Source organism: Mauremys reevesii, linkage group 4 (genome assembly GCF_016161935.1).
Source record: "Mauremys reevesii isolate NIE-2019 linkage group 4, ASM1616193v1, whole genome shotgun sequence".
Lineage (NCBI taxonomy): Eukaryota > Metazoa > Chordata > Testudines > Geoemydidae > Mauremys > Mauremys reevesii.
The window spans coordinates 38,191,109-38,207,386 of NC_052626.1; the positions used below are offsets into that span (position 1 = coordinate 38,191,109).

Consider the following 16,278-nt stretch of genomic DNA (forward strand, 5'->3'; position numbering starts at 1 on the left):
GTGAATCTCTTCAATAATTTCCTCTCCAAACTGTCTAATTCCTGGACATAACCACCACATGTGCAAGTATGTTCACTTTTCCCCTCAACATCTCCAACAGAGCTCCTTCCTAGCTGCAAAAATATGATGGATCTTAACTGGAGTCGTATGCGATCAGTACCGTAATTTATAAAAAAAATTCTTTATGAGCTACACAAAGGCAGCTGTATCTAAATACCCTTACTAATTTTGTTTTTCCCCCATGAAAGAAATTTGCTGAATTCCATGATATGATTTAGTTTTGGGGGGAAGTTGTAAAGAATCATTGATTAATCAATATTAATTTGCAAGGAGGGGGAAGCCTTTTATTTTTAAATTTTATTGTTTTCATCTTAACATCAGGGTTCTGGAGAGAGCCTCTTACACCTTCATCACCAGCAAGGCAATAGGGGTCCTATATTTCTAGCCTTTACTGTTTTGAATGTCTATTAGTGATACTCTTATTTACACGATCAGACTAGGTTTCTTTTTTTAACTACTCTCTCCCCTTATAAAAACAGTTAGACCTTTTTATGTGTTTCCAGGAATCTCATCGTCAGAGGGAGATAATTGAAGAGAGATACACTAAATACAAGGAAATTGTGGGCTCTCTACAGCAGCAGCTGGAGGATTCAAAGCGCAGAATCAGAAACTTCAAAGTATGTCTGTCTCCTTTCTCTTCTGTTGTTCCCCCTTGCATTCAGTCACTAGCAGATGTGCATTTTATGGAGATTAGCTCAAGTTGCAGGCATTGACTAAAATCCTATATGAGCAATGTTTCTGCTTCGCTTATCAGGCCTTGCCTGCCAAGTGTGCAGCCAAATGGGCCCCAGCTCTGTCAGCATTTATTCCCTAGAAACACCCCACTGCACTTTTTCTATTTGCTTTCCTTCTGGTCCTCTAACTTAAAAGGTATATTTACAGACCTAATTTTCCCCAATTCCCCAAGTGAAAAGTACCCTGATCCCCTCTCTCAGCTACCAACCTTATCTACTTCTAGCAAAGTGCTCATTCATCATGTCACTTCTCATTGGTTACACTATTAATAGCAGTTTCCTTTAACTGGAAATTGAGGATTTCTTGGGGCACAGGGCGGCAGGGCAGCTTCCTGCGCCAGTCAAGAAGGAGTTAAAGAGCTCATGAATCTTTTAAGGATGGGTCCTTAAAAGAGGGGGGGATCCAGGCTCATGCTGGGTAGCAGCTGGTAAAAAAACTGCACTAGAGCACAGAGCTCCCTGGTCCCAGGAAACAGGCTGTCTACTGAGAAAAATGCTTGAGAGCACCAGCCACACTGAGCTCTCTGATGAAAAAGAGGGACCAGCTTTTCCTTACTTTTCTTTGTGAAGCCCTGGGATTCAGCTGGGGTTGTTTGGACATGCAAGGGATAAGGAGCCCAGATCTTCCTCCCAAGGACTATTGGCCTTTACCCTGCATGAGGCTGCAAGGACCTGGACCATTTGTGAGCCATGGACATCTTTGCCTTTTTCTTTTGGACTATTTTAGCCCCAACCAGAAGAGCAGACTCCCTCAGAGTTATGTAGCCCAAGTACATAACCCAGACTACAGTCATGCTGCCCTCCAAAGAAGGATATCCAAGACCAGAGAGGGGCACCCCGCCATTAACCCAGCAGGCCATCAGAGAGATACAACTTATCACACACAGAAAAGGCAACAGATGATGGCAAAGACCAAAATAAAGCAAAAGGTCCTTACCAATATTCTCACAAAACAACAGAGACAAAGTGAAACTCGCTTTCTTTCAACTATTTTGCAGGCCAGTGGTCAAACTCTAGTCAAGTTGCCCATGCTTCTCTTGACCTGCTGCACACAAACAGGGAAGAATTGGTCGGGGAAGTAGACGTGGGTGGCAACCTGGGCAGCAGTGACCGTGAGATGGTCGAGTTCAGGATCCTGACAAAAGGAAGAAAGGAGAGCAGCAGAATACGAACCCTGGACTTCAGAAAAGCAGACTTGGACTCCCTCAGGGGACTGATGGGTAGGATCCCCTGGGAGGCTAATATGAGGGGGAAAGGAGTCCAGGATAGCTGACTGTATTTCAAAGAAGCCTTTTTAAGGGCGCAGGAACAAACCATCCCGATGTGTAGAAAGAATAGTAAATATAGCAGGTGACCAGCTTGGGTTAACAGAGAAATCTTTGGTGAGCTTAAACACAAAAAGGAGGCTTACAAAAAGTGGAATTGGACAGATGACTAGGGAGGAGTATAAAAACATTGCTCGAGCATGCAGGGGTATAATCGCAAAGGCCAAAGCACAGTTAGAGTTGCAGCTAGCAAGGGATGTGAAAGGTAACAAGAAGGGTTTCAACAGGTAAGTTAGCAACAAGAAGGTGGTCTGGGAAAGTGTGTGACCCTTACTGAATGGGGGAGGCAACGTAGTGACAGATGATGTGGAAAAAGATTAAGTACTCAATTTTTTTTTGCTTCAGTCTTCACAGACAAGGTCAGCTCCCAGACTGCTGCACTGGGTAGCACAGTATGGGGAGAAGGTGAGCAGCCCTCAGTGGTGAAAGAACAGTTTAAGGACTATTTAGTAAAGTTGGACATGCATAAGTCCCTGGAGCCGGGTGCAATGCATCCGAGGGTGCTAAGGGAGTTGGCTGATGTGATTGCAGAGCCATTGGCCATTACCTTTGAAAACTTGTGGTGATTGAGGGAGGTCCCAGATGATTGGAAAAGGGCAATTATAGTGACAATCTTTAAAAAAAGTGAAGAAGGAGATTTTGGGGGACTACAGACCAGTCATCCTCACCTTAGTCCCCAGAAAAATGATGCAGCAGGTCCTCAAGGAATCCATTTTGAAGCAGTTGGAGGAGAGGAAGGTGATCAGAAACAGTCAACATGGATTCACCAAGGGCAAGTCATCCCTGACCAAGCTGATTTCATTCTATGATGAGATAACAGGCTCGGTGGATAGGGAGAAAGTGGTGGACATGATATATCTTGGCTTTAGCAAAGCTTTTGATATGGTCTCCCACAGTATTCTTGCCAGCAAGTTAAAAAAGTATGGATTGGATGAATGGACTATAATGGACTATAAGGTGGATGCAAAGCTGGCTAGATCGTCGGACTCAACAGGTAGCGATCAACGGTTCGATGTCTAATTGGCAGCCAGTATCAAGCGGAGTGCCCCAGGGGTTGGTCCTGCGGCTGGTTTTGTTCAACGTCTTCACTAATGATCTGGATGATGGGATGGACTGCACCCTCAGCAAATTTGCTGGAGGGTAGGGATAGGGTCCAGAGTGACCTAGACAAATTGGGAGATTGGGCTAAAAGAAATCTGATGAGGTTCAACAAGGGCAAGTGCAGAGTCCTGCACTTAGGACAGAAGAATCCCATGCACTGCTACAGGCTGGGGACCGACTGGCTAAGCAGCAGTTCTGCAGAAAAGGACCTGGGGATTACAGTGGACGAGAAGCTGGATATGAGTCAACAGTGTGCCCTTTTTGCCACAAAGGCTAACGGCATATTGGGCTGCATTAGTAGGAGAGTTGCCAGCAGATTGAGGAAAGTGATTGTTCCCCTCTATTTGGCACTGGTGAGGCCACATCTGTAGTATTGCATCCAGTTTTGGGCCGCCCACTACAGAAAGGATGTGGACAATTTGGAGAGAGTCCATCGGAGGGCAACGAAAATGATTAGGGGGCTGGGGCACATGACTTCCGAGGAGAGGCTGAGGCAACTGAGCTTATTTAGTCTGTAAAAGAGAAGAGAGAGGCGGGATTTGATAGCAACCTTCAACTACCTGAAGGGGGGTTCCAAAGAGGATGGAGCTAGGCTGTTCTCAGTGGTGGCAGATGACAGAACAAGGAGCAGTGATCTCAAGTTGCAGTGGGGAAGGTCTAGGTTGGATATTGGGAAAAACTACGTCAGGAGGGTGGTGAAGCACTGCAATGGGATAGGGAGGCGGTGGAATCTCCATGCTTAGAGGTTTTTAAGGCCCAGCTTGACAAAGCCCTGGCTGGGATGATTTAGTTGGTGTTGGTCCTGCTTTGAGCAAGGGGTTGGACTAGATGAGTTCCTAAGGTCTCTTCCAACCCTGATATTCTATGAAGACTCCAAGCTATGTTCAATGATTTAGTTGTATTTGGGGGGCTTTGTTTTGTTTTGGGGTAGTATGTAATGTCTATTGATTCTGAGCTCATAAGCATGGAATTATTGATCTATTTCCTCTAGCAGAGAAATAAGAGAGGTGTTCTGGGCATTGACTTCCAGCTGATGGTGTTGCTATAGTAAAAAGCCCATGACTTCTCTGACATGTCCAAGCTATACTTCTATAGGGAAGGACTAACAGGAAGTGTGCAAGGCAGCATCCATTTCAATTCAAGTGCTGGAGTTAACCTTCAACTTCCCCCACTTCTCATGTCCCTCCACAGCAGTTACCATGAGCAATTACCAGATTTGGAAACCTGTTGAAATGCTGGCTGGCAGCAAGGGCTGCATCAGCTGAGAGTGTAATGCAATATTGCACTAAGCTGATCGAGCTCACTGTGCTGGCTTGATCTGAATTTATATTAAGAACCCAATACTTGACTTATTCCAAAATAATAATTTCCTCTTTCTTTAGACAACAGGAAACATTTCATGGCTTCCCTTTAGTCAGGCCTAATTTGTTTTTGCACAATATACAGTCTTCTTTGCTGTCACAGCTGTTGCAAATAGAACGGAATGTTCAAAAGCAGGTAACAGAAGGGTGCTAATCTGATTTCAGTGATCAGCCTGGCTTAGTTCAAGAAATCCCTCTTTATTGCTTGCATTTCTTACCCTGCACTGAATTGTCTTATCTGCCTCAAATCCACTATTGTTTTGCTTCTTTGTTATTGTTACAATTTATCATTAGCTATTCTATCACTCAGCCTTATGGAAGAGAGCGAGATCTAGAGAGATCAAAGTTCCTGCTTGCTAACTGTTTCAATTCACACTTTATATACAGTGCAGTTCACTCACTGTAATAAAGTAGCCAAGTATTTGGTAAGTGATAAGGAAGTGTATGTTAAAAGGGAGTTTTTATAAAGAGCTTCTGTGGTGTGCAGTGGCCTCATATCAACCTTTTTACATACAGCTTCTTGCCTGAGTCAGCCTCCCTCCTCCTGTATGACCTTTAAGCCCTTCCTCACCGAACGTGCTTCTTTCAGCTTGCTTTCTGACATTAATCTCAGGGTACGTCTACACTACGGGATTATTCCGAATTTACATAAACCGGTTTAGCAAAACAGATTGTATAAAATCTATTGCGCGCAGCCACACTAAACACATTAAATCGGTGGTGTGCGTCCACGGTCCGAGGCTAGCGTCGATTTCTGGAGCGTTGCACTGTGGGTAGCTATCCCGTAGCTATCCCATAGTTCACGCAGCCTCCCCCGCCTGTTGGAATTTCCGGGTTGAGATCCCAGTGCCTGATGGGGCAAAAATCATTGTCGCGGGTGGTTCTGGGTACAGCCTCACCCCTCCCTCCCTGAAAGCAGCAGACAACCGTTTCGCGCCTTTTTTGCTTGGTGAACTGTGCAGACGCCATAGCACAGCAAGCATGGACCCTGCTCAGCTCAATACTGCAATCGTGGATGTTTTAAACACCTCACGCACTCTCGTGCAGTATATGGTGAACCAGGACTACGGCGGATACGGCAGCGCGGCGATGACAGTGATGAAGACGTAGACACAGAATTCTCTCAAACCGCGGGCCCCTGCGCTTTGGAGATCCTGATGGTAATGGGGCAGATTCTATCCATTGAACGCCGATTTTGGGCCCGGGAAACAAGCACTGACTGGTGGGACCGCATTGTGTTGCAGGTGTGGGACGATTCCCAGTGGCTGCGAAACTTTCGCATGCGTAAGGGCACTTTCATGGAACTTTGTGACTTGCTTGCCCCTGCCCTGAAACGCCATAATACCAAGATGAGAGCAGCCCTCACAGTAGAGAAGCGAGTGGTGATAGCCCGGTGGAAGATTGCAACGCCAGACAGCTATCGGTCAGTCGGGAATCAATTTGGAGTTGGAAAATCTACTGTGGGGGCTGCTGTGATGCAAGTAGCCAAAGCAATCACTAAGCTGCTGCTACGAAAGGTTGTGACTCTGGGAAACGTGCAGGCCATAGTGGATGGCTTTGCTGCACTGGGATTCCCTAACTGTGGGGGGGGCGATAGATGGAAAAGACGGTTACTCACCGTAGTAACTGTTGTTCTTCGAGATGTGTTGCTCCTATCCATTCCAGTTAGGTGTGCGCGCCGTGCGTGCACGGCTCTTCGGAACATTTTTACCCTAGCAACTCCGGCGGGCCGGCTGGGCGCCCCCTGGAGTGGCGCCGCTATGGCGCTGGATATATACCTCAGCCAGCCCGTCCGCTCCTCAGTTCCTTCTTGCCGGCTACTCAGACAGTGGGGAAGGAGGGCGGGTCTGGAATGGATAGGAGCAACACATCTCGAAGAACAACAGTTACTACGGTGAGTAACCGTCTTTTCTTCTTCGAGTGATTGCTCCTATGCATTCCAGTTAGGTGATTCCCAAGCCTTACCTAGGCGGTCGGGTCGGAGCGAGACGTGGCAGAGTGCAATACTGCGGAGCCGAAGGCTGCGTCGTCTCTTGATTGCTGCACCAACGCGTAGTGGGAAGCGAAGGTGTGGACAGAAAACCAGGTGGCTGCTCTACAGATGTCCTGGATGGGGACATGGGCCAGGAAGGTGGCCGACGAGGCTTGCGCCCTTGTCGAGTGAGCGGTGAGACGGCATGGTGGCACGCGAGCAAGCTCGTAGCATGTCCGGATGCATGCCGTCACCCAGGAGGAAATCTGCTGCGAGGAGACCGGCTCGCCTTTCATGCGGTCGGCAACCGCTACAAACAGCTGTGGCGAACGCCGGAAGGGCTTCGTCCGCTGGATGTAAAAAGCGAGGTCCCTGCAGATGTCGAGGGTGTGAACCTGTTGCTCACGAGGTGAGGCTTGCGGCTTCGGGAAGAAGACCGGGAGGAAGATCTCCTGATTAAGGTGAAAGGCCGACACCACCTTAGGGAGGAAGGCCGGGTGTGGTCGAAGCTGCACCTTGTCTCCGTGGGAGACGGTGTATGGTGGATTAACCGTGAGGGCACGGAGCTCAGAAACTCGTCTCGCTGATGTAATTGCGACGAGGAAGGCTGCCTTCCAGGAGAGATAGAGTAGAGAGCACGTGGCCAGGGGCTCGAAGGGCGGTCCCATAAGCCTGGCCAGAACGAGATTCAAGTCCCAGGTCTGGGTAGGACGCCGCACCTGCGGGTACAAGCAGTCCAGGCCTTTAAGGAAGCGGGAAACCATCGGGTTGGAGAAGATGGACCGACCTGCCATGGATGGACGAAAGGCAGACACGGCTGCCAGGTGCACCTTCAAGGAGGAGACCGCAAGACCTTGCTCCTTAAGGTACAAGAGGTAGTCCAGGATGGTAGGGATAGGGACTACGAATGGATTGAGGCCCCGTTGATCACACCAGAGCGCGAAACGCTTCCATTTCGCGAGGCAGGTGGAGCGAGTGGAAGGCTTTCTGCTCTCCAGCAGGACTTGCTGTACTGCCACCGAACAGCCCCTCTCTGCGTGGGTCAGCCACGCAGGTACCAAGCTGTAAGATGGAGGGACTGTAGGTCCGGGTGGCGGAGTCTGCCGAAGTCCTGCGTGATGAGGTCCGGCCATAACGGAAGGGGAATGGGATCCCGAACGGAGAGCTCGAGCAGCAGGGTGTACCAGTGCTGCCTCGGCCAGGCCGGAGCGACGAGTATGACGTGGGCCCTGTCCTCCCCCTTCAATTCAACTCAGCACTGTGTGTGGGAGAGGAGGAAGAGGGAGGGGAGGTGATCCGTCCAGGAGCAGAGGAACGCGTCTGACAGGGAGCCTGGAGAGCGACCCTAGTATGAACAAAACAGATGGCACTTCCTGTTCCCCTTGGAGGCAAACAGGTCTATCTGGGGAAACCCCCACCTCCGGAAAATTGTGTGCACCACATCTGGACGGAGGGACCACTCGTGGGAGAGGAACGACCTGCTGAGATGGTCGGCCAGCGTGTTCTGCACTCCTGGAAGAAATGACGCTTCCAGGTGAATGGAGTGGGTCACACAAAAGTCCCACAGGAGCATCGCTTCCGTGCAGAGGAGGGAGGAGCGGGCTCCGCCCTGCTTGTTCACGTAGAACATTGCCGTCGTGTTGTCCGTGAAGACTGCCACGCAGCGGCCTTGCAGACGGGCGCGGAAGGTGTGACACGCCAGGCGAATCGCTTGCAGCTCCCGGACGTTGATGTGGAGAGCGAGCTCTTGGGGCGACCAGAGACCCTGGGTGTGAAGATCGCCGAGGTGAGCCCCCCATCCCAACGCCGAGGCATCCGTGGTCAGGGTGACGGATGGGCGAGGAGGATGGAACGGGACTCCTGCACACACTACCTCTGGGTTCAGCCACCATCTGAGGGAAGCGAGTGTCGGCTTTGTGACGGTGATCACCATGTCTATCGAGTCGCGGTGCGGGTGGTATACCGACGCCAACCAAGATTGAAAAGGGCGAAGGCGGAGCCTCGTGTACGCGGTGACGAACGTACAGGATGCCATGTGCCCCAGGAGGCGCAGGCAGGACCGAACCGTTGTCGTGGGAAAGTTGAGAAGGTCCTGGATGATGGAGACCATCATCTGGTGCCGAGAGCGAGGGAGGCAGGCCCTGGCCAAAGTGGAGTCGAGGACCGCTCCGATGAACTCCACCTGCTGCGACAGAGCTAGAGTGGACTTCTCGGCATTGATGAGAAGGCCGAGGGACCGAAACAGGGATAGTATCTCTGACATCTGGTCCTTTACCAGCCGTCGGGATGTCCCGCGAACCAGCCAGTCGTCGAGATACGGGTACACATGAATCTGACGACGGCGGAGGGCTGCAGCAACTACTGCCATGCATTTGGTGAACACCCTCGGCGCGGTGGACAGGCCGAAGGGTAGCACCGCAAACTGGTAGTGCGCACTGTTGACCACGAAACGCAGGTAGCGCCGATGGGGAGGGTAAATTGCGACAAGGAAGTAGGCGTCCTTCATGTCGAGGGCGGCAAACCAGTCTCCCGGATCCAGGGAGGGAATGATGGTCCCCAGGGTGACCATGCGAAACTTGAGCTTGAGCAAGTACCTGTTGAGCTCCCGGAGGTCCAGTATAGGACGTAGACCTCCTTTCGCCTTGGGGATGAGAAAATATCGGGAATAGAATCCCCTGCCCCGCATGTCGTGAGGCACCTCCTCTATGGCTCCCACGCTCAACAGAGTCTGGACCTCTTGTAAGAGGAATTGCTCGTGAGAGGGGTCCCTGAAGAGGGACGGGGAAGGTGGGTGGGAAGGAGGGGACGAAACAAATTGAAGGCGGTAGCCCGACTGGATTGTACGAAGCACCCAGCTGTCCGTTGTTAGTTGGGACCACGCCGGAAGAAAGTGGGAAAGGCGGTTGTAAAATAAACGGGAAGGATCCGGTACAGAGACTGATGGGCCGTCCTTGGGCGTCCCATCAAAAGGCCTGTTTGGGCCCTTGAGGGGCCTTGGAAGGCGCCTGGCTCTGGTTGCGCCTGTTGCCCGACGGTCTACGGCGATTCAGGCCGGGATGCCGGCTATTATAGGGTCGCGCCCTAGGCTGATTAAATGGCCGGTAGGGTTGTTGCCAGAATGACCTTCGCTGGGTAGCCGGTGTGTGCATACCCAGAGTGCGAATGGCTATTCGACCGTCCTTCAGGGTCTGAATTCTGGAATCCGTCTTTTCAGAAAACAGACCCTGAGTGTCGAAGGGCAGGTCCTGCAAAGTGTACTGCACCTCTGGTGGCAATGTGGAGGACTGCAACCAGGAGATGCGCCTCATGGTTACTCCTGAGGCCAGGGTTCTAGCGCCCGAGTCCGCGGAGTCCAGAGCGGCCTGGATGGAGGACCTGGAGGACTTCTTGCCCTCTTCCAGGAGGGCCGTGAACTCCTGGCGCGAGGCTGTCAGGATCAGCTCTGCGAATTTCGCCAGGGACACCATGATGTCAAAGGTGTATCTGGCGAGGAGGGCCATCTGGTTGGCGATCCGGAGCTGGAGACCGCCTGCCGAATAGACCTTTCGGCCCAACAGGTCCATGCGCCTCGCCTCTCTGGATTTCGGCGCTGGAGCTGGCTGACCATGCCTCTCCCTGTCGTTGACCGACTGGACCACGAGCGAGTCTGGTGCAGGATGGGTGTATAAGTACTCGTACCCCGTGGGGGGGACGGAGTACTTCCTTTCGACTCCGCGGGCGGTGGGAGGAACGGATGCCGGTGACTGCCAGATGGTAGTGGCGTTCTTCTGAGTGGTGTGGATGAATGGCAAGGCCACCCGCACTGGAGCCTCAGCTCCAATTACATTTGTCACCGGGTCTTCGTCCTCCGTGACCTCCGCTACAGGGAGGTCGATAGCCTTCGCCACACGGCGAAGAAGGTCCTGGTGGGCCCGCAAGTCAATAGGTGGAGGGTCTGCCGTAGAAGCCCCCGCCACCGCCTCGTCTGGTGAAGATGACGAGGACTGACCTTGGACCACCGCCTCCACCGGTGGTTCCTCTATGGGGTGGGCAGCCGTCTCGGATCGAGGATGTTCTGCGGGATCGGGCGGTAACTGGGCCTCACCTGGAGGTGATGGGGGCGGCCTGCTGACTGTGGCCTCCGGCACCCTCCGTTCGGAGGCTGGGGTCCGCGGGGGGCAAGGGAGCCCTTGAGATTCGTATTGGGCCCAGGGGACCCAAAAACCCCACTGCTGCGCATCGTGGACTTGTCCCTGCGGGGCAGTCTGAAGATGGCCACAGCTGCCTGCCCGCGAAGCGACCGATGATTGACGAGATGGCCACGGAGGTGCGGAGGCGCTAACGGACTGCGCCGTCGAAACCGGCAATCTGTCCCCGGACGGTGCCGAGGATCAGTGCCGGTTGTCGCGGTACCGAGATGGGGAACGAGACCACCGACTGCCGCGGTGCCGGAGCTCAACCGGGATCTCGACCGGCGGTGCCGGGAGCGGCTCCGGGAGTCACGGTGGAATACTACCAAGAGTCACGGTGCCGGGAATGGTGCTGGGAATCGGACCTTCTGCGGTGGTACCGCGATGTTGAGCAGTACCGGGACTGCGACCGGCGTCGAGAAGGCGATCGGTACCATGATGGTGAGCGGTGCCGGGACCTGGAGCGGCGCAATGGTGACCGTCTTCGGGAGCGGGATGGAGCCCGAGACCTGGAGCACCGTTTATCCCGGCCGTCAGGGGAAGGAGACCGCATCATAGCCGGCTTACCCGCTGACTTAAGAGCCCGCACCGGCGGTGCCGGGGGCCGGAGGCTCGGTGCCTCTGTGAGCTCTATGAGCTCTCTCGCCGTCGAGAATGTCTCGGGCATGGACGGGAGCTGTAGCTCGACCGCGGTCGGCACCAGGGAGCAGGGTGGTACCGGACTCAACGGTCCTTGCGGCGCCGGAGTCAACGGTACGGTGCACGGTCTGTGCACCGCCACAGCCGGTACCGGTGTCAGTGATGGCTGGGCTACTGGTCCCGAAGGACACGGCGTCGAGGTCGCCTTCACCGGCTTACGTTTCCTCGATGGGGAGAGGGAACGGTGCCGGGTCGCCGGTGCCGCTTGTGGAGGTCGAGGAGCCTCGGTACCGGAGCAGCTCGGGGCCGCTGGTGCGCTGCGTGCCGATGATGACTTCGGCGCCGGCGGGGTCGGTGCCGGCTGGAGCGTTGCCTCCATGAGGAGCTGTTTCAAACGACTGTCCCGCTCCTTTCTTGTTCGAGGTTTAAAAGCCGTGCAGATAGGGCACTTATCTGGATGGTGAGTCTCTCCTAGGCAGCATAGGCAGGAGTCGTGCGGATCCCCTACCGGCATGTGCCGCTGGCAAGTCGCACAGGGCTTAAACCCCGGTGCCTTGGGCATGAGCCCGCACCGGTTGCGGAAGAAGAGGGGTAAGCCCCCCCCTTATTCCCTTATCCTAAACTATAACTAACTAACTAACTTATCCAACTATCTAACAACTAAGTACTTAACAAATATATACATACAAGAGTAGCAAAACGCTAGGGCTGTGGAGGACAGAGAGCACTCCACTGTTCCAACTGGCCGTCACGGGCGGTAAGAAGGAACTGAGGAGCGGACGGGCCGGCTGGGGTATATATCCAGCGCCATAGCGGCGCCACTCCAGGGGGCGCCCAGCCGGCTCGCCGGAGTTGCTAGGGTAAAAATGTTCCGAAGAGCCGTGCACGCGCGGCGCGCACACCTAACTGGAATGCATAGGAGCAATCACTCAAAGAAGAACCCATATCCCTGTCTTGGACCGGAGCGCCAGGGCACCCAGTACGTAAACCGGAAGGGGTACTTTTCAATGGTGCTGCAAGGACTGGTGGATCACAAGGGACATTTCACAAACATCCACGTGGGATGGCCAGGGAGGGTTCATGACGCTCGCGTATTCAGAAGCACTACTCTGTTTAAACGGCTGCAGCAAGGGAATTACTTTCCAGACCAGAAAATAACAGTTGGGGATGTTGAAATGCCTGTCGTTATCCTGGGGGACCCAGCCTACCCCTTGATGCCATGGCTCATGAAGCCATACACAGGCAGCCTGGACAGTGGTCAGGATCTGTTCAATTACAGGCTGAGCAAGTGCAGAATGGTGGTGGAATGTGCATTTGGCCGTTTAAAGGCGCGCTGGCGCACATTACTGACTCGCTCAGACCTCAGCCAAACCAATGTCCCCTATGTTATTGCTGCTTGCTGTATTCTCCACAATCTCTGTGAGAGTAAGGGGGAGACCTTTATGGCGGGGTGGGAGGCTGAGGCAAATCACCTGGCCGCTGATTACGCGCAGCCAGACACCAGGGAGATTAGAAGAGCACACCAGGAAGCGGTGTGCATCAGAGAAGCTTTGAAAACGAGCTTCATCAATGGCCAGGGTACAGTGTGACTGCTGTGTTTGTTGATGAACACCCAACCCCCTTGATTGACTCATTCCCTGTAAGCAACTCACCCTCCCCCTTCGAGTACAGCTTACTTATGCAAATAAAGTCACTCTCATTTAAAAATCATGAATTCTTTATTAATTCATTATAAAAGGAGGGAGAGAAGTAAGGGTGTGATTTGGGAGGAGGATAGGAGGGATGGAGAAGGCCATTAAAAAAATTTCACAGTAACGACAGCCTTCTGGTTGGGCTGTCCACGGGGGTGGAGTGGGCGGGTGCACGGAGCCTCCCCCCACGCGTTCTTACACGTCTGGGTGAGGAGGATGTGGAACATGGTGAGGGTTGAGGGTGGTTATACAGGGGCTGCAGCGGCACTCTGTGATCCTGCTGCCGTTCCTGAAGCTCCACCAGACACCGGAGCATGTCAGTTTGATCACGCAGCAGCCCCAGAGTTGCATCCCGCCACCGCTGATCTTCCTGCCGCCACCGCTGATTTTCCTGCTGGTCTTCCTGCCGCCACCTCTCATCTTGGGTGTCCCTCCTGTCCTCACGTTCACTGGCATCTTTCCTGTAATTTATACCACGTCCTTCCACTCATTCAGATGAGCTCTTTCATTGCGTGTAACTTCCATAATATCCGAGAACATTTCATCTCGCGTCTTCTTTTTCCTCCGCCTTATCTGTGCTAGCCTTTGGGATGGAGGAGGGACGCTTGAAAAATTTGCAGCTGCATGAGGGAGAGAAATATTTAAAAAGATACATTTTACAGAACAATGGTTATACTCTTTCACAGTGAACAGCACTATTCACCTTACATAGCACATGTGATTTCCCTACAAGGTCGCATTTTTCATCTTAATACTGAGTGCCTGCAGCTCTGGAGTTACAGATCTCACAGGCACAGGTCCGGGCATCAGAATTCAGCTTGCATGCGGCCATGGTAAGCCACTGTCTTTCGGCTTCTGTAGTGATTTACCCCTCCCCCCAACGCATGGCTAATACCACGCTAGCTCCCTGCTAATCAACACCCTTTCCACACACCCCCACCCACTGCGTGGCTGGTAGCTTGGGGAAGATCCCCGCTGACCAAACACAAAAAAGATCATCGGCATTTCACTCCTCCCCTCCCCCCGCTTGGCTACGTGCAGGAAAGGATTTTTTTTAAGCTGCTGCAGTCCACGAACCCAGTAGGAAAATGGCCATCCCCCTTACTTAAATTTCTGATTTTTAACCAGGTTATCCTGAACGATATCACTTTGCTGAGGATAACACAGCGAGATAAAGAACGGATGCTTCTTGAATGCCAGCAATCACCGGGACCATACGCTGCTATGCTTTGCCATTCAATGATACCTGATTACTTGCTACATGCATGGCGTGGTAAAGTGTCCTACCATGGTGTGCGGAACAAGGCTGCCTTGCCCAGAAACCTTCTGCAAAGGCTTCTGGAGTACCTACAGGAGCGCTTCATCGAGATGTCCCTGGAGGATTTCCTCTCAATCCCCGGACATGTTAACAAACTTTTCTAAGTAACTATACTGTCTGCGAATGCATCCCAAGTCCTCAGGGCAAATCAATCATTAAAAAACGCTTGCTTAAAAAATAATGTTTGCTATTTGCAAAGGTACACTGACCAGAGGTCCCTTCCATGGCGTCATTGTCTGGGATAGTTGCTTGGGAGGGCTGGGAGGAGGGTAATTCCGTCAGGGTGAGAAAAAGCTACTGGCTGCTCGGGCTCACGGAGTGCTGTGTGCTCTCTGCTAGGTCGTTCTCCTCTTCTTCATCTTCATCTTCCCCGTCTGCATAATCCTCAGCCATGGCAGAGATTACAACCCCCACCTCGGAATCCACGGTCAGGGGTGGGGTACTTGTGGCGCAGCCCCCTAAAATTGCATGCAGCTCAGCATAGAAGCGGCATGTTTTTCGACCTGCCCCGGACCTTCCGTTTGCTTCTTTGGTTTTCTGGTAGGCTTGTCTGAGCTCCTTAACTTTCACTCTGCACTGCACTGAGTCCCTGCTGTGGCCTTTATCCGTCATAGCCTTAGAAATTCTTTCAAATACTTTTTCATTTAGTCTTTTGGAACGCAGTTCTGTTAGCACTGAATCCTCTCCCCAAATTTTTCAAATCCAGTACCTCCCGTGCAGTCCATGCTGGGGCTCTTTTTCGATTCTCAGGAGGCTGCATTGTTACCTGTGCAGATGAGCTGTGCGTGGTCACCTGTGCTGATGAGCTCTCCACTCTGGGGAAGCAGGAAATGAATTTCAAAAGTTCGCGGGGCTTTTCCTGTCTACCTGGCCAGTGCATCAGAGTTCAGAATGCTGTCCAGAGCGGTCACAGTGGTGCACTGTGGGATACCGCCCGGAGGCCAATACCGTCGATTTGCGGCCACACTAACCCTATTCCGATATGTTAATCCCGATATTAGCGCTACTCCTCTCGTCGGGGAGGAGTACAGAAACCGATTTAAAGAGCCATTAAAATCGATATAAGGTGCCTCCTAGTGTGGACGGGTGTGGCGTTAAATCGGTTTTACGCTTCTAAAACCGGTTTAAACGCCTAGTGTAGACCAGGCTTCAGAGAAGGCACTATTTGGTCTCACTTTTGGACCTGATTATTTTATTTTAAGCAACAAAAATAAAAACAAACACAAACCAGAAGGTGCATAGTGTGGAAGCCAGTAAATAATTAACAGGGTTTTGAAGAGATCTTAATGAATGTTAGTTAGCATGAGTTAGGTTAACTGTGACCCTGGTGACGTGAGGAAGCAAGATAATGTAAGACAGAGTGAATTGTGTGAAAGTTATTACGACCTTGCAATGTGCAGTCTTGCAGTCTTGTTTTTCTAGTGAGATAGCAGGAAAGCTTATGTATAAACAAAATGTATTTGTTGTTTTTTACTGTCTGTATTATTGCTAGAAATTGTCTGTAAAAGGTATAAAGGCTTGCTGTGATTGTTTACCAGTTGAGAGACCTGTCCAGGACCCTGTGTCCTATGGCACTCTCTCCCTCCATGGTAATTACTGGAGAAATAATAAAGTATTTGATTTTGCTGCATCCAAACAAAAAGTGAGAACTGAGTTTTTCTTCGACAATGGTCACTCTTTGTAGATTGCTATCCCAAGATCAATTTTGCCCCATCCCTTTGTTTTCAGTTGGCTCCTCTCCTTCTCACCTCCCTCCCATACTCTGTAATTTCATCTATTGAATTTAGGCTCATGACAGGCTGTAAAAAGCCCGGTTGCTTAGAAGATCAGAACAAGTTATAAGTGCTATCTGGACAGATAAAAATGTCAGATTTCCTGCAATGGGGAAGGTGGGGAGTGGGCTGAGTA

At 51.8% G+C, this 16,278-nt stretch overlaps 1 protein-coding gene across 9 annotated transcripts in view; it reads left to right on the forward strand.

Annotated features, from left to right (window-relative positions):
* CEP128 (centrosomal protein 128) overlaps positions 1-16,278 on the forward strand; it is a 432,173-nt gene that overhangs the window by 397,276 nt on the left and 18,619 nt on the right. For 8 of the 9 annotated variants that reach the window (XR_005597581.1, XM_039534734.1, XM_039534740.1 and 5 more), the window contains one exon: positions 564-677. Coding sequence is in view for 7 of the 9 variants with exons in the window: in XM_039534734.1 (XP_039390668.1) it covers positions 564-677 (114 nt within the window). In the remaining 2 variants the exon portion in view is untranslated. Of the gene's footprint in view, positions 1-563; positions 678-16,278 lie in introns of those variants that run through there. The other variant, XR_005597582.1, reaches the window with a different exon arrangement.